Source organism: Schistocerca americana, chromosome 2 (genome assembly GCF_021461395.2).
Source record: "Schistocerca americana isolate TAMUIC-IGC-003095 chromosome 2, iqSchAmer2.1, whole genome shotgun sequence".
NCBI lineage: Eukaryota > Metazoa > Arthropoda > Insecta > Orthoptera > Acrididae > Schistocerca > Schistocerca americana.
In genome coordinates, this window is record NC_060120.1 from 1,098,145,129 (window position 1) to 1,098,164,581 (window position 19,453).

The window sequence follows — 19,453 nt, forward strand, 5'->3', positions numbered from 1 at the left end:
CCCTCAAGAAATATAGTCAATCTACAAAGAAAGTACCTTTCATAACTTTCGGCCAACCAATACTTGAATATTTCTCATCAGTCTGGTATACCTATGGTACTGAAACATGCACCCTCACAAAAAGAGAATCATCAAGGCTGCAAGCAGCAGAGATGAAATTTCTTAGATCAACCATCCAGAAGACCAAGCTGGACTAGTTAAGAAATGAGGAGGTGAGGAAAGAAGCCAGAATAAAGACATCCCTATTAGATCAAATTGGTGCATCTAGACTTCGATGTGATGAGAATGGTGTCAACTAGAACAGTTAAAATAAATTTGGAAAGACAGGTGGATGGGAAAAGAACCCAAGGGAGACCTCAAACCCGAGAGATGGACTTGATAGAGGCTAATCTAATGACCAGAGGATGGACAGTGGATGATGTCATCTGTGAACAGGCGTATATGGACAGGACAAAGTGGAAGATGCTCATTACCAGTACCCGGGAAACTGGAACTGTTGAATGATGATGATGAGTCTGGTATGCATAACAGACAGGAGATAGAGAAGCTCCAGAGAAGACAGAGTATTTCATTACTGGCTCACTTAGTAAGTAAGAATGCATCACGGAGATGTTCAATTAACTCCAGTTCCAGTTGCTGGATATGAGGCAATCTGCATCATATTATGGTCTCCATCAGATTACCTTCCATTAGGAATGTGGGTGCACTCGGCAACTGTGATACGATTTATAAATGATAGAGCACAGCAACCTGTAGTCCTTTTCTGCAGGTTTTATTTGGCAAATCTAGATTTCGGTTAGTGCTTAGCCATTATCAATGCACTATTTCATAGCATCAATGCAAGTCAGTTCCCTGTTGTTCGGGCGCTGTCACAGTTCTTTCAAGATTACTGTATAGCAGTAGTCTTGAAAGAACTGTGACAGACACCCAAAGAACAGGGAACTGACATGCATTCATACTATGAAATACTGCATTGATAATGGCTAGGCACAAGCCAAATCTAGATTTGCCAAATAAATCCTGCAAAAATGGACAACTGATTGCTGTGCCCTATCATTTGTAAATATTATGGTCTACTGTTAAAAGTTCTGAGAGTGCACATTCCTAAAAGAGTCACTAATATGTTGCTTCATCCTATGTACATCTCACAAAAAGACAATAAATATAAAATTAAAGAGATCTGAGTCCACACGGAGCCTTACTAGTAATATTTCTCCTTAGGAAACGCATGTAACTGGAATAGGGAACGGGGGAAGTGACAGTGGTACACTAAGTACCCTCCACCACACACCTTCTACAATATAGATGTAAATGCAGGTATAGACAGATCTTTCTGTTTAGTTTCTTGGTTTCATGTAGTGGTTCCATCTTTATTTTTCTGATCAGCTATCCTTTATTACATACTCCGGTTATCACCTGATGACTTGTTTAACGCAACCTGTGTAAAAATGGACAAAGAGACTTAACAGCAATAAAGAGAAGACTTCTTCAAGTGATACTATAAAAGGGAAAATGAATGGTCAGATTTAGGTGTACGATTGAATAGCAGGACACAGAGCAGCATAATGGATGGTGTGGTTGTTGTTGTTGTGGTCTTCAGTCCTAAGACGGATTTGATGCAGCTCTCCATGCTACTCTATCCTGTGCCAGCTTCATCATCTCCCAGTACTTACTGCAACCTACATCCTGCTGAATCTGCTTATTGTATTCATCTCTTGGTCTCCCTCTACGATTTTTACCCTCCACACTGCCCTCCAATGCTAAATTTGTGATCCCTTGATGCCTCAGAACACGTCCTACCACCCGGTCCCTTCTTCTTGTCAAGTTGTGCCACAAACTCCTCTCCTCCCCAATTCTATTCAATACCTCCTCATTGGTTATGTGATCTACCCATCTAATCTTCAGCATTCTTCTGTAGCACCACATTTCAAAAGCTCCTATTCTCTTCTTGTCCAAACTATTTATCATCCATGTTTCACTGCATGCATGGCTACACTCCATACAAATACTTTCAGAAACGACTTCCTGACACTTAAATCTATACTCGATGTTAACAAATTTCTCCTCTTCAGAAATGCTTTCCTTGCCACTGCAAGTCTACATTTTATAACTTCTCTACTTCGACCATCATCAGTTATTTTGCTTCCAAATAGTAAAACTCGTTTACTACTTTAAGTGTCTCATTTCCTAATCTAATTCCCTCAGTATCACCCGACTTATTATCCTCGTTTTCCTTTTGTTGATGTTCACCTTATATCCTCCTTTCAAGACACTGTCCATTCCGTTCAACTGCTCTTCCAAGCCCTTTGCTATCTCTGACAGAATTACAATGTCATCAGTGAACCTCAAAGTTTTTATTTTTTCTCCATGGATTTTAAAACCTACTCCAAATTTTTCTTTTGTTTCCTTTACTGCTTCCTCAATATACAGATTGAATAACATCGGGGAGAGGCTACAACCCTGTCTCACTCCCTTCCCAACCACTGCTTCCCTTTCATGCCCCTCGAGGCTTATAACTGCCATCTGGTTTCTGTACAAATTGTAAATAGCCTTTCATTCCCTGTATTTTACCCCTGCCACCTTTAGAATTTGCAATAAGAGTATTCCAGTCAACACCGTCAAAAGCTTTCTCTAAGTCTACAAAAGCAAGAAACGTAGGTTTGCCTTTCCTTAATATTTCTTCTAAGATAAATCGTAAGGTTAGTATTGCCTCACGTATTCAAACATTTCTACGGAATCCAAACTGATCTTCCCCGAGGTCCGCTTCTACCAGTTTTTCCACTTGTCTGTAAAGAATTCGCACTAGTATTTTGCAGCTGTGACTTCCTAACTGATAGTTTGGTAATTTTCACATCTGTCAACACCTGCTTTCTTTGGGATTGGAATTATTATATTCTTCTTGAAGTCCGAGGGTATTTCGTCTGTCTCAAACATCTTGCTCACCAGATGGTAGAGTTTTGTCAGGACTGGCTCTCCCAAGGCCGTCAGTAGTTCTAATGGAATGTTGTCTACAGCTGGGGCCTTGTTTCGACTCAGGTCTTTCAGTGCTCTGTCAAACTTTTCATGCAGTATCATATCTCCCATTTCATCTTCATCTACATCCTCTTCCATTTCAATAATACTGTCCTCAAGTACATCGCCCAAGGATTTCTATATACTCCATCCACCTTTCTGCTTTCCCTTCTTTGCTTAGAACTGGGTTTCCATGTGAGCTCTTGATATTCATACAAGTGGCTCTCTTTTCTCCAAAGGTCTCTTTAATTTTCCTGTAGGCAGTATCTATCTTACCCCTAGTGAGATAAGCCTCTACATCCTTACATTTGTCCTCTGGCCATCCCTTCTTAGCCATTTTGCCCTTCCTGTCGATCTCATTTTTGAGACGTTTGTATTCCTTTTTGCCTGCTTCATTTACTGCACTTTTATAGTTTTTCCTTTCATCAATTAAATTCAATATTTCTTCTGTTATCTAAGGATTTCTACCAGCTCTCGTCTTTTTACCTACTTTTTACCAGCTGCCTTCACTACTTCATCCCTCAAAGCTACCCATTCTTCTTCTATTGTATTTCTTTCCCACATTCCTGTCAATTGTTCCCTTATGCTCTCCCTGAAACTCTGTACAACCTCTGGTTCAGTCAGTTTATCCAGGTCCCATCTCCTTAAATTCCCATCTTTTTGCAGTTTCTTCAGTTTTAATCTACAGTTCAGGATCCACATCTGCCCCTGGAAATGTCTTACAATTTAAAACCTGGTTCCTAAATCTCTGTCTTACCATTATATAATCTATGTGATACCTTCTAGTATCTCCAGGATTCTTCCATGTATACAGCCTTCTTTTATGATTCTTGAACCAAGTGTTAGCTATGATTAAGTTATGCTCTGTGCAAAATTCTACCAGACGGCTTCCTCTTTCATTTCTCTCCCCCAATCCATATTCACCCACTATGTTTCCTTCTCTCCCTTTTCCTACTCTCGAATTCCAGTCACCCATGACTATTAAATTTTCATCTCCCTTCACTACCTGAATAATTTCTTTTATCTCATCATACATTTCATCAATTGCTTCATCATCTGCAGAGCTAGTTGGCATATTAACTTGTACTACTGTAGTAGGTGTGGGCTTCGTGTCTATCTTAGACACAATAATGCGTTCACTATGCTGTTTGTAGTAGCTTACCCACACTCCTATTTTTTTTTTTTTTTTTTTTTTTCATTATTAAACCTACTCCTGCATTACCCCTATTTGATTTTGTATTTATAACCCTGACCAAAAGTCTTGTTCCTCCTGCCACCGAACTTCACTAATTCCCACTATATCTAACTTTAACTATCCAGTTCCCTTTTTAAATTTTCTAACCTACCTGCCCGATTAAGGGATCTGACATTCCACGCTCCAATCCGTAGAATGCCAGTTTTCTTTCCCCTGATAACGGCGTCCTCTTGAGTAGTCCCCAGCCAGAGATCCGAATGGGGGACTATTTTATCTCCAGAATATTTTACCCAAGAGGACGTCATCATCAATTAACCATACAGTCAAGCTGCATGCCCTCGGGATAAATTACAGCTGTAGTTTCCCCTTGCTTTCAGCTGTTCGCAGTACCAGCACAGCAAGGCCGTTTTGGTTAGTGTTACAAGTCCAGATCAGTCAATCATCCAGACTGTTGCCCCTGCAACAACTGAAAAGGCTGCTGCCCCTCTTCAGGAACCACATGTTTGTCTGGTCTCTCAACAGATACCCCTCCGTTGTGGTTGCCACTGTAACAGTTCTGATACTAAATGTAACTGGGTTTTCTCTTTTGATGCTAGTCAATTGTCAGGATGAGCATTCTGACGCATTATGTCAGGGTGAAAATACTAAATTAATTAATTTTTCTCTCTTAACAACATGTGGGCAGGGTGGGTTCTTCCTTGGCTCGGGTATGAGGTCGAATGAAACATCATTTTTACATAAGATAACTTGTATTGAAGATTTGTACAACTGTTTCTTACTCGATGTTCTGGCTCGGAGAGTGGCAGCTGTGTCGTTTGCGAAGTCTTCTGCTGCGGCAGCGGCGTCTGATTACGCGTGGCAGTGTGTATCTCGTGTCGCCGTCTCGCCCAGCTGACTGGAGACGCGCAGTGCGAGGTGGCCCGTTTAATTATTGCGAGCGAAGTCGTGCATCGGATGGTGATACCTTGGATGTGGCGTCCCAGTGTTTCTCTTCTCTAAGCAGCCGCTTGTGTTGTGCGTCGGCCAGCGGAGCGGCGTGGCGGGGGAAGGCCAGTGTCCTGGACTCGAACAACAGACTCCCGCTTGCCAGTCTTCGGCTGTCAGATCTTCATCCCAGCTCACAGGTGACTGCTGATGTGAGGCCGTCTCCTACCCGTCCTCACGAGTCACCCGGGTATGTAAAAATCATACTTCAAATACCTTTTAACTTCTGTCTTCTGGCACCGCGGCTGCTGCTTGCTATTCCATTACAGCGGCGGACTTGGTGCGTCTGTGCATGATGCAGTCTCTTCTTGCATGATGGTCTTCAGCACCGAAACTGACTGAAAACTACTGCTACTCTTCTTCACTTCTTCGTCTTCTTCCTCTGTCGTCTGTCGGGCCCACTGCGTCTCGCATATTTATTCACTTCAGTTTACTGGAGGTGGACAACTTCACGGTCATTGCCACTTCTGTCACATTGAAAAGCTTCTCGAAGAATCTTCTTAACATCGGTCATTGGCTCTTGGAATGTAGGCGAGGGCCTTTGATCACATGTGACGACTGAGAAACACGTGAGCCGGTCATTGCCTCTTCTGTCACATTGAAAAGCTTCTCGAAGAATCTTCTTAATGTCGGTCATTGTCTCTTGGAATGTAGGCGAGGGCCTTTGCTCACATGCGACAACTGAGAAACACGTGAGCCGGTCGGGCAATGCCCTGATGGCTGAATCGACAGCGCCCGCTTATGTGGAACTTGCTGACTTCACGGTCATTGTCTCTTCTGCTCTGCTGTTCTGCCCACTGTTTGCCAGTATGTATCTCTCTAAACTAAACCAAGTTTTTCATTTATATTCTAATTTCTACTTCATTCTGATTTCACTAATTTATTTACTTAAGTACCACTCAACACCACCTATGGTACGGCCATCTGTATCGCTGTGGCACGCAAGCTCCCCACCAATGGCAAGGCCATGGTTCAAGGGAGGTTCATGGATGATACAATATAAATTAAAGGAAGTAAGCTAGATCTTAACTAACAGACTCACGGGAAGGGTTCGAAGAACACAGACAACTAGAAGCACCAACATGAACACTGCTGCACCTGAGATATCCCACCAGGCACTGCCAGCCACAGCTGCTGATCTCTTCAGCGGCTGACACACACCCCGAAGCACAGACCGTGTACGAAGCGACGAGAGGAAATACTGGAGGACAGGATAGAAGCTTGCTGTGCACCCTAAAAGGTCTGTTCATCACTGCACTCGACAATGGCAACTTGTCTGATAGCCAAAATATTGCGCCTGCTGGACTCTAAACTGTAACTGACCTTACCAAACAGACCAAAGTTGCATATTTACAGAGTTCTTGAAAAGAGAATTATAAAGTAACCATTGTAACTTCCTGGCAGATTAAAACTGTGTGCTGGACCGAGACTCGAACTCGGGACCTTTGCCTTTCGCGGGCAAGTGCTCTACCAACTGAGCTACCCAAGCACGTCTCACGCCCCGTCCTCACAGCTTTACTTCTGCCAGTACCTCGTCCCCTACCTTCCAAACTTTACGGAAGCTCTCCTGCGAACCTTGCAGAACTAGCACTCCTGAAAGAAAGGATATTGCGGAGACATGGCTTAGCCACAGCCTAGGGGATGTTTCCAGAATTAGATTTTCACTCTGCAGCGGAGTGTGTGCTGATATGAAACTTCCTGGCAGATTAAAACTGTGTGCCGGACCGAGACACAAACTCGGGACCTTTGCCTTTAGTAGAGCACTTGCCCGTGAAAGGCAAAGGTGGTGGAGTCCGAGTGTGTGTGAAGTGTGCTTGCTTATATGAATGTGTGTATGCGTTTTCATTGCTGAGGAAGGCTTTGGCCAATAGATACAAGTGTAACAATCTTTTCGTTGTGCCTGTCTGCAACTCAGTACGTCATCTTTATGGTGAGTAACACTGTATCCTATTCCGAATATTGTTGTTATTCCAATCTGAAGTTTCCGTTGATGTCCTGTTATTTGACAATCTTTTGATAGATTGTTCATACAAAAAAACTGGACTTCATCTGCAGATTCTGCTATACGTGCCGGAAGTCTAGACTTTGGACATTATGGAATTGCCTGAATAAATATGACACTTCTCAGATCTGTTTTCCATGTACCCTTGATGTACAGTACAATTAACTTTTCATGATAAATAGGTCTTTCTTTGTCATCCCATACGGTAAGTCTCTGCCGAAAACAAGGTTCTGTGTGACTTTCTCAAAATCTACCCCTTTTCCTATACCTCTCCAGTCCTTTTTCTTCACCCTTTTTCCTTCCCCTTCAACCATTCTGCCAAAAGAAGGAGCCAGTGGCTCTAAAAGCTGGCCAATCACAACAATCTTTTATGTGCGTGTTCTGCCACCGCTTAGTGAGTAGATTTTTTATCTATCCACTTAAATAATTTTATCAATAATTGATTCCAGAATGAGATTTTCACTCTGCAGCAGAGTGTGCGCTGATATGAAACTTCCTGGCAGATTAAAACTGTGTGCCAGACTGAGACTCGAACTCGGGACCTTTGCCTTTTGTCTCCTACCTTCGCAGGAGAGTTTCTGTAAAGTTTGGAAGGTAGGAGACAAGATACTGGCAGAAGTAAAGCTGTGAGGACGGGGTGTGAGTCGTGCTTGGGTAGCTCAGTTGGTAGAGCACTTGCCCACGAAAGGCAAAGGTCCCGAATTCGAGTCTCGGTCCAGCACACAGTTTTAATCTGCCAGGAAGTTTCAATAATTGATTGTTTTCATTGTTAAATCCATTATATTGTTTTATTTGTTTGTGAGCATTATTTGTTGGGAAGGTAGTTTCCGCATCACTCTTGGAACGTGGTATTTACCATCTTATTTATAACTTTTTAGTTGAGAGTATCATTCACTGATAAGGAGGTGTAGGGATGCCCATCACTATTGTGGAGTGTTATGCATGACCACAGTGTATCCAGCTTCTTTCTTCAATGAAGGGATCAGAAAGCTTTCTATCCGATGGAAAAATGTATTTCTGTTGAAAACACTATGTAGGTAAATATGGTCCTCCGTTTGTGTCAGTATGTATCACAGTGAAGCTGTGTTAAGATACTTTGGGTTAAATTTGCAGGATCCTGGAATGTAGGCTTCCACATTTCATCAGAACAAAACTAATGGGCACCGCTGTTGAGTGAATGAAGTAGGCAGGCAAAGTGGTGACCAACAAGGGAAGAAGGCACTGGGGTCATTCCATGTCAAGTGGCCTAAGGGTCCTCACTCGATCATCTCCAATTTCGATGAAATTTTTACAGGATGGAGAAGGTGTTGTAAGGATAATTCCCATCTGTGCAGTTCAGAAAAGCTAGTGGTGGATGTGAAGATCCAAACAGCCTGTGTTGTGAAGCAGCCATTCAAATCAAGCATGCTGCGTTCGGCAACATATTGTGCCACAGGTTGGTCTACTTAGCTTTGGGCCACTGTTTGGTAATGGCCATTCATCCCAGTGGGCAGCCGATTGGTAGTCATCCCAATACAAGAAGCTGTCCAACGCCTGCAGCAGAGGTGGTACACAACATGGCTGCTTTCACAGGTGGCCCGTCCTTTGACGGGGTGGGATGAGCCTGTGATAGGACTGGAATAGGAAGTGCTGGGTGGATGGATTGGACAGGTCTTGCACCTCGGTCTTCTACAGGGACATGAACGCTGTGCCAAGGGGTTAGGACTAGAATGTTGTGGAGGTTAGGTGGGTGATGGAACACCACTTATTGGAGGGGTAGGAAGGATCCTATGTAGAATGTCTCTCATTTCAGGGCATGATGATAAGTAATTAAAGCCATAACAAAGGATGTGGCTCAGTTGTTCCAGTTCGGGATGGTACTGGGTGATGAAGGAGGCACTCCTTTGCTACTGGTTCTTTGGGGTGGTCGGAGGATTGGGAGTATATGCCTCTCACATTCTCTCAGCCTCTTTGTGTGCCGCCCTCTGCCAATGTACTCGACCTTCCTATCCCTCTTTCCCTGCTCCCCTTCTTTTCCACTCCCCTACTTTTCTGCTCCCCTCCTTTACCCCTCTTCCCCTTTTCCACTCTCCTCCTATTCTTCCCTCGTATTTCGTCCCCCCCCCCCTTTTCTCCCTCCCCACAAACCCCACCTTACGATGCTGCACCTGGCAGTCTCTAGTCCCTGCACGCCTCACCAGATAGCACTCTTCTCCCCCCCCCCCCCCCCAACTCATTCTCTGTTATCCTTTCCCTATTACCGCCCCACTCCAGACTGCTATTCACATGACTCTCACATTTTGGTCAGAGCTGCCAGTGGTGGCAGCCGAGTGTGTGTGTTCTTTCTTGTGTCAATGTGTGTGTGTGTGTGTGTGTGTGTGTGTGTGTGTGTGTTTTCTTTGCTGAGGAAAGACATGGAACCCACACTGTCAATATTTTCCATATTTCAGAATAGACATAGCAGTGGTGACTCAGAAAAGCTACAGGTAATCATGAATTTTCAGTGTCAACAAGCAGAAAGCAATCACAAGGGTTCTTGGGATCATACACATTTTATAGACAGTTTGTTGATGAACAAATGAGACATTACATAAACTCCAAAGGAGGCAGAGCATATGGCATTTGTCTGAAGAATGTGGAAGATGTTACTAGGGACTACAGAAGAGTAAGCAGCTAAACCAGCAGAAATTCATGTAGTTGTGGGGAGGGGGGTTGAAGGGACCAGACTGCAAAGGTCATTGGTCCCACGTAGTTGTACTACCACTAAGAATGTGAAGTATGATACAGAAATATGTAAAGGTTCACAGCATCCAACAAGCAAGACCTTCTGGGTCCAACACTACCATCTAGAAAAATATAAACATTTATCTCCCACAGCACACAGAAATAAAGACATATTTTATGCCACCTTTATGGACTAGATCAGGAGTCACTAAACTACAGCCCGTGACATCAGTTCATCTGGCTCATCAATGGTACTCGCATTTGATTCATAAAATGTATGGAATGGTGAGATGTTACCAAGAGCTTCAGTTCTGGCTTAGAAGGATTGTGCAGAATCATGAAGTGGCCCGCACTCGTCATTTTGTCAGTTGTATGGCTCAGTGTGGAACAAAGTTTGGTGACCACAGGACTAATTAATCAGAATTCCAGTTGGAAAGACATAAAGGTCTCTACATTCACCTAAAGATGTACAACCCCACACACAAACCTGGGCGCAGTCTCATAACAGAACCATTTCCACAGATATTTGATGAATGACTATTTCTGCCTACCAGCTAGATGAAAAATGTCTACCAATGTTTTGAAAGCTCAAAGGAACTCCTAAAGTAATTCAACAATTAATATTTGAACACTTTTCGTATTTTATTCTGTTCCTAAATAACTCTTAGATTTTTGTACATTTTCATTATTATTATTATTATTATTTTAAAACTCTTGTTGGGTTCTATAATTTCAGAATTATGTTTCAAGATCACATTTTACTGTTGGGTCATTCCATGTCAATTCAACCAATTTGAGAAAATGTTCCGGCTGATAGTCTCAGATTTGGCTGAAATTTAGCACACCAATGCTACCAAGTGTGGAACACTCATGTACAAAATTTTAAGTTCCCCTGCCAATTAGTTCCAGAATTATGGCAAAGAAGGTGGTGTCACCCAGAAATTGCAACCCGCATCTGGCAGGATCTGGCAATCTATCTTCAGACCCAACTTCAGGTCTTAATAACTTTGGAAATTTTCCGCACAGTCCAGTGAAATTTTTACAACCCAATAACATCCACTTAGAGAACACACTCTAAGAATCAAAACACCAACAACATATTTCTGAGGTAAAATAAAAAATACCAAAATGTGTTTAAAAAAAACGTAATACATTAAAAGGTGTAGGTGCCCTCTATGCCAAATATAATTCAATCAAAAAGGGTATAATATTTTTTGTGGTACACTTAATGTGGCCAAAACACACACAGAACTCATCTTGCCCATATCAGTCACATGCACACGAAAATACAAAAATTTGAAAAATTACCTGAAATTCACCTGGATTTTCTAAGTGTGGTAGCACAAAAGGGACAAGTGATATCCAAGCCAATTTTCAAACACTGCATAAGTAGACCATAATATAATAAGTGGCAAAATTTCAACTTGTTATCGCAAGGCATTTGTGTACGATAAAAGTTGACACAGATGTATTTGGTTACGTTTCTTTTAACACGATTTAGCAAGTAGTAGTGATGATGCAGACAGCTTGTTTCAGATCAAGCTGCAGCAATTGTTGGGAACCATTAGGCAACAGAAAGTTAAACAATGGTAGTTTTCAGGGACAGAATGAGTCATTGTTAGGCAGGAACAACAAAGGAAACAAGCAACAATTACAGGATACTCATGTTTTTAAGATTGTAGTTCAGACGGGTCAGTACTGTTGTGGAAAGTCAGTATGGAGGCAGAAGAGTGTACTAGTGGTGCTTTTGTTCAAACAAGTTGCAGTATTGGTAGAGCACAAGCATCTGAATGTCATAAAACAACATATGGAACAAAATGTGGCATTCGCTTTGTACTGTATGATCTGGATGAATCGGACCAAGATTTGTTGCTATGGAGATCCGGGATACACCCTGTGGGCACAAGAAGTACAGTTCCAGGAAACTTTAGTGTTTGTTATCATCATATGAAAGTGTTTCTGGATAAGTATTCTTTCCTACAATGAAGTTGTTTTGATCCATTTCGGATTCATAAGAAGACAGTGAAGTGTAGCCTCAGAGAAATTGATATGAAATCAGTATTGAAAGTGAATCAGTGCATGGGACTTTACATGAAACCAGGACAAAAGTTAGGTTCCAGGTGTGTTACACAGCTAAAAAATGAAGAATATTCTGATAATTTACATGAAAGTGACGAAGAGTATCAGCCACCTACAACCACAGCGGACGAGCAATTAAATACTTCAGTGACTGCTCTTGGTTTATCTCTCATGAAGACACACGAAGTTGGGAAAAGAAACAGGCCTAGCTATGGTAGAAGAAAACTACAAGAAGCTCAAATGGAATTAAAACACAAAATAGCTGACACACTAATGGTGGAAGAGGAAGAACTATCTGCTCCAAAGGAACAGAAATCATGCCAGAAGTGCTCTGATTTGGACAAAATTGTGCATGATTTGAAAGAAAAATGTGCCATATCCACACGCCAGAAAAAAGTAGCTATTCTCACCCTTGCACCTTCCAGCCGGTCTATTGACTACACTGCAAAGGAATCCAATGTTTCTACATATATGGTAAGGCAAGCTAGGAAAATAAAAGCAACCCAAGGGGTGCTTCCACAACTTCAGCAGGCTCAGGGTAAGCAATTGAGTTCAGAAATAAAGGAGCTAGTGTTAGAGTTTTATGAAAATAATGACTATAGCTGAATAATGCCTGGAAAAAAAGACTATGTAATGGTGAAAATGGGAAATGTACGTGTACAGATGCAAAAAAAGACTGCTGCTATGCAGCATATCAGAACTATATGTAGAATTCAAGGAAAAGTATCCCAATACCAAAGTAGGTTTATCATCTTTTTTCAATCTTCGGCCAAAATGGGTTGTGCCTGTAAGTGCAAGGGGCACACACTATGTTTGTGTATGTGACACCCATCAAAATGATAAGCTGATGTTTGCTGCTATAAAGGATTCTGGTCTGGATTACAAAGGTGCAATGAAGCTGCTAGTGTGTGACATCAGTTCCTACCAGTGCATGATACACAGGTGTCAAGAGTGTCCTGGTAAGGCAAATCTTGAAGAACACATGAATAACAAACTCTATGGTGAACTCCTTATGGATGACGATGAACTTGTTTCTTATAAACAATGGACACACATGGATCGCATAAGTCTTGAAACAAAGCAAAGTACAGTGGAAGATTTTGTTGAAATGTGTTGTCAGAAAACGGACAAATTGACCACACACAGCTTCACAGCAACAGCACAATCAGCTTATCTCCAGTTTTGTAGGGATAATTTGAAACAAGATGCAATTATAGTAATACTAGACTTCTAAAAATGATGCATTTATAATTCAAGATGCCATCCAAGGATATCATTGGGACAACAGTCAAGCAAACTCTCCAGCCATTTGCAGTTTACTATAGAGGTGAATCAAGTGATGTGTCTGTCATGAACCTGTGCGTTTTTAGTGACTGTTTAATTCATGATGCCATTGCAGTTCATGCCCACATTCGCACTGTCATGGCATATGTGAAAAACAACCTGCCTCGCATACATTTTATGAAATACTTCAGTGATGAGGCATCTAGTCAGTACAAAAACTGTAAAAATCTGAAAGATTTATGCATGCATTACCATGATTTTCAGATTCATACACAAAGGAATTTTTTCGCAACAAGTCATGGTAAAAATGTATGTGATGGTATTGGTGCTGCCATTAAGTGCATGGCAACACGAGCTAGTCTGCAACACCCTACAGAAGGTCCCATTCTAACACCTCTTCAATTATTTACCTGCGTACAGAAAAATATCTCTGGTGAACAATCATTCTATGTTTCAAAAGATGAGGTGAAATCAGTCGAAGAGTTGCTAAAAAGCAGACTAGAACACGTTAAAACTGTTGCAGGCACAAGGAGCCATCATGTCTCTCCAGAGGACTCTGAAAATGTGCATATGAGCAGACTGTTCGGTTATAACTATAGGTTAATGCACAACATGTGTCTTCACAGTGTGTCTGACTCAGGATTCAGAAGCAAAAGCAGCAACATACAACCAGGTTGCTATGTTATTGCTGTTTATGATGGCAAATGGTACTTAGGATGTGTTGCAGAGTGCTGTGAAGCAGAAGGTGGTGTATTTGTGAACTTCATGGCACCAGCAGGACCAGCAAGATCATTTCATTGGCCACATTTGGCAGACAGGTGTTGGAGTCCTTTTGAACATATTCTTATGACAGTTCCAGTTCCTACCACAGTGTCAGGAAGACAGTACAATTTGCCACTCAATGTACAGAGTACAGTGGCTAAAGTGTGGGAGAACTTCTGTTCGAAGCTCAATCGACTGGTTTTTAGCAGTTAAGGTGCAGTAAACATTAATGATAGGTTGTGTTAATCTGTCTCTGTGTTGTTGCTTAGTGATTAAACAGTTATGGGAGAGGATAAGAGGAGGCAGAACAGTTTATGATATGTTTTTACAAAATTGTGTTTTGGAACAAAGGCCACATCACCAAATACATATGGCAACTTCCATTGTACACAAATGTCTTGCAATAACGTGCTGAAATTTTGAGATATATATCATTATCGTCTACTTATGCAGTGTGTGAAATTTGGCTTGGATACCACTTGTCCCTTTTGTGATACCACAAATTTTTCAAATTTTTGTATTTTCGTGTGCATGTATCTCAGTTTTTGTGACTGATATGGGCATGATGAGTTCTGTGTGTGTTTAGGCCACATTAAGCTTACCGCAAAAAAATTTATACCCTTTCTGAGTGAATTATATTTGGCATAGAGGGCACCTACAATATGTACCTTTTAATGTATTACATTTTTTTAATCACATTTTGGAATTTTTTATTTTCCACTCAGAAATATGTTGTTGGTGTTTTAATTCATGGAGTGTGCTCTCTAAATGGATGTTACTGCGTTGTAAAAATTTCACTGGACTGTGTGGAATAGTTCCAAAGTTATTAAGACCTGAAGTTGGGTCTGTAGATAGATTTCCAGAATCGGGTTGCAATTTCCGGGTCACACCACCTTCTTTCACAAGTCGTAATTCTGGAACTAATTGGCAGGGGAAACTAATACTTTGTACACGAGTGTTCCACACATGGTAGAATTAGTGTACTGAATTCCAGTCAAATCTGAGACTATGAGCTGGAGCCCCTGGTTGAACTGACATTATTCCCTGCAACAGATTTACTTCCAGAACCTTAACATTATTAGTTTGTCCACCTCAGTAGCTGCAGGGTCAGTGTAGCATACAGCTAACCTAAGGAGAATGAGTTCAATTCCCGGCCAGTTTGGAGATTTTCTCAGCTTGGAGACTGGACACTGTGTTGTCCTCATCATCATTTCATCACCACTGACACACAAGTTGCCTAAGTAATGTCGCATAAAATGACTTGAGTCGCAGAAGGGCTGCCACACAACAGAGTAATAGACAGAGAGAGGAGGAGACAACAGTGTTATTGAAGTAAGTTGCAATTTGTATTGTGATGTCCGAGGAAGTGTGAAGGTATATTCTCAAATGTGTCTAAGGTATTGTAGTAACTGTATAGCTGTTATTTAGAGTAAAAAGATTATTGCAAGATTTGTTTCTTGGATCTGTTTATAATAAGTGAATGTTATGTAAAGTGATTTGAAACTGCCATACAAAGGAACTTGGAAGTTAAACTGCAGCAGCTATAAGTGATTTTCATCTAACAATGGAAATTCCAGGTTGGAGTATCAACAATATTATGAAAAGGATAAATTTCTCCTCACCATAAAGATATGTTGAGCTGCAGACAGGGACAATGAGAAGACTGTTACAAACTGAGAATTCAGCAAAGCCTTGATCAGAAAGGAAAACACATACCCACACTCACACAGGCAAGTAAACCTTACCCACACATGTCTGCTACCTCTGGCCACTACGGTCAAAAGCTAAATGTGTTGTGTAACAGTCTTTTCGTTGTGCCAACCTACAACTCAATGTATCATCTTTATGGTGAGTTGCTTATCTATCCTTTTCATGTTATTATTGATCTTCATCTAATGTTTTTCTTGCCAAGAGAAGGTACTTGAATCAGTATGAACTTAACCTATTAAAAAGGAGTAAATAAACTATACTTGCAAACAATTTTTGAAGCCCCAAAGTCACTTATACCAAGATGACTTTATGTAGGAACTGTATGATATGAGGAAGTGGAGAGGCCACTAAAGATAATTAAGAATCAGTATAAAAAATCTGAGAACTATGCCTTCACCAGTTAAAAATATTTTAACTCTTTGTTGTTAACTTACTCTTCTTTGCTCAAGTACTTGTTAGGTATCCTCTTCTTTGCTTCTCTCAAAAAAATTTCTGGGAACTGTTCAATCATATCATCTGTTATGCCCTAGAATTTTTAAAAGATAAATCATCAACCATGTGGCTAAGCAGCATATTAAAAATATGTTAATGTAATATATGTTGTTAGCATTTTCACAGTCACCCAAGGAGTATCCATTATCTTGAGCTATATACAACAACTGGAAATTTGTAGACAGTGTCCCCCATATGAATAAGTAACAACTGTCTCTTGCATTGTAAATGGATATTTAAAACTTAATATTATAGCACTACAATACCTACTGCAACTTCTAGTAATGCAAAATAAAATTAAAACTCTAGGCAGGTGAATGTCTTGGAGGTCCCACCAAACAATGCTAACTCTGAATCTTGGTGCTGTGTAGCAGTACCCAATTTGTTCACTACAGTCAGTGTGTTTCTTCTTATCTCCTGGAGAAGAGAGCTTGATTTCTGCAATCCTTGTTTTCACCAACATTATAAACCTCAAATATTTCATAAATGTGCATATGTCTACTACCGTTTATAACACAATAAGGTGTTAACATCATGTCTGTCTTTCACACAGAAGAAAATGCAGAGTGACTGCCAACATGCAGTACCAGATTTAAGTTTGACTACTTAACAGATTGCAGCTGAATCAAATTGTTCAATGAATTATGAAGTGAAAAGAGAATAGGTTTACAACCGTAACCATTGCAAGGATATCGTGGAGCAGTTTTCAACATTGCAGTCCATATACTATGCTATGCAGTCAAAGTAGTTCAAGACAAGTATAAGTGAGTATCACAAAAAGCAATGTTGCAGTTTTGCCTAGCATTGATGTGCAGAAAGTTTTTTTAAGGTAACAGCTGCATTTGTGTTTTCGAAATAACGTACGATAATTTAGCGCTAACTATGTTATATCTCTACCTTGCATATTCTTTGAGTGGTGACTATTAAGTTAGATTTTTGGACAGTCAAGACATCGGTGTGGGGGAGAATCTTAAGATGCCATCGTATGGCATGTTCAAGCAGTGACTAGAAATGCGTGGTGCAATCATGTTCCATTATTCCAAAAAATCTTCATACAACTTGATCTCCGGCAAAGAAACATAGAACATTAATGTGCTATATTATGTGTACAGCTCTTTGAGCCAAACTAAAATAAGTCTTTTCTGCATGCGATTCTTCTCATTATCTACCACAACAGTAACATACTCTTCTCGAAAATTGTCATTTTCATAAAACATCACTACCTCTTGTTTCACAGTTTCAGGTTAACATCTTTCGACCACTTCTGCATTCTGGATAAACAATTACTCCACTAATGGTCTTTGTCATTTTCTCTACATGTACTATGTGCTCTGTGGCACCATCAGTAGCAGCTATTCTGGCAATGCTCCAAGAAGGTGGAGTAAGTGTTAAAACTTGTATCTGTTGACTGCAGTTGAACTTCTCCATTTCTAAATGAGGAGCTCCACTACATTGGAAAAATGTTCTGCACTGTTCACATGGACACCCAACTAAGTGCAGGGTGGTTATATGTTTGTTTCTTCACAGAGGATCAAATCATGTGAAGGTTTTCTGAAATACAGGTGCAGTACAGTGATAACAGTTGCAAGAACACAACTGCACCATGTATTTCTAGTCACTGCTACTAACACCATTTTAATTAAGAGACTTTCAACAGATTCAAATGGGACTACTGTTGCTATGGCATCTAATGAAAATACTTTGTTGGAGCAGCTGCAAGTAGGGCAGTATCACATGAATTTAAAGATGTAGAGATCAACCACGTGTCTCCTATTGAATCACAATTCCTCGCATGGCACCATGGGAAAGGTACTGTTTCAGTCCTCTTCTCCAATGTTAAATGGAAGGTGGGTGTCCCATCATTACAAAGTCACAGTGCACGGTTGTATAAACTCGACAGTAAGTGCTACGAGATCGTATCTCTTACATTTAAGTGAACTTATTTTGTTTTTGGATCAAGATGTTAAGGAAAACAATGTTATATGCAACATGGAAGAGTTTTAAAAATACAGTTTCCTTGTTTCTATTTGAATTTGTCTATGAAGCTATAATTTGCAAAATTTTTCTGTCTTAATTTTTATGTCTATGTACACTGATATATATGTAAACACTTATTAATGTTTCGTTATTGCTTGCATCTTTTCTTTTATTTTACTGAAGCTGTCTTTTTAATCTACAGTAACAGAATAATGATATAACACCACATTTGTTCACCCAAGATGTCTCTTGTGCTTCTTTACACTTAAAAGACATTTAACAGTGAAGGACAAGATACACATTACAAAAAATGATGTGCCTGGCTAATAATTGGTTACACACCCTTGAGCCTTCAAACCTGAATTTATCAAAAATGGTTGCAGTTAGGACAGTGCTAATTGCCAGTTTTACTAGAAAGACATGTAGGTATCCGTGTACCAAATATGGCAAAATTCTGAATTCGTCACCTATCACCACCTGTGAGATACAAGGAATGACCCTGATGAATAAACAATTGAACACATCAGAATGAATATTATCGTCAGATTAAGAACATAAAGCCACCCAAACTCAAATACTGGAAATTCACTTCACCTGTGTCATGTAGTAGTTGATCCTCTGCATGTCCTGGTCCCGCACCAGCTGCAGCTGCTGCTCTTCCTCCACCGCTTCCCTGAGTATTCTCAGTTGTTCGTCAGGATGGATGGGCACCTCTGCCTGCCGCAGAGTCAGTATTCTAAAACACACGACTCCGTCGACAACTACATGCGTAGCACTCTCGTTTGTGATACTGTCTTTACAAGACTGTGTGATTTTTGTTAGTGATACTTATGCAACAAAAATCATTTATCAGGCAATCGAGAAAGCAAATCGACAATTGAAAATACTAAGCTCAGAGTTAAGGGCCGTCATCGGGGCTGGCACACAGATCACACGCGCAGTGTAAGTTTCTTTGGATAAATCCATCTGACTGTTGCACGTAGCCACTTCAGGTAGTTTTATTATCTCATTCCTCTGGTTCATGGTGACACAATCCATCTGGAGTCATATTATTAATGTCATGTTACTTTTTCACCTAGAGGTCAATTAGTTTGGTTAACTGACTTGTTATATGAGTTGGAAACAATAAATTCATATGACTGTAAACAATGGAAACTTTCTTAAGAGTAACATGGCGCCTGTTAATGCTAGTGGGTCAGCAGCCATTTCAGAAACAAGGAATTATAAGTTTAAAAGGAATAAAATGAACGACT

General features: G+C 40.6%; 1 protein-coding gene across 1 annotated transcript in view; it reads right to left on the reverse strand.

Annotated features, from left to right (window-relative positions):
* The window catches only part of LOC124594696 (dynein axonemal heavy chain 3), a 1,186,267-nt gene extending 1,167,044 nt beyond the window's left edge, over window positions 1-19,223 (reverse strand). The window contains exons 1-3 of the mRNA XM_047133063.1: window positions 19,180-19,223; window positions 18,795-18,936; window positions 16,166-16,257 (exon numbers count right to left, since the gene is read on the reverse strand). Of these exons, the coding sequence (XP_046989019.1) occupies window positions 16,166-16,257; window positions 18,795-18,936; window positions 19,180-19,223 (278 nt within the window). The remainder of the gene's footprint in view (window positions 1-16,165; window positions 16,258-18,794; window positions 18,937-19,179) is intronic.
* Window positions 19,224-19,453: the final 230 nt, after the last annotated feature.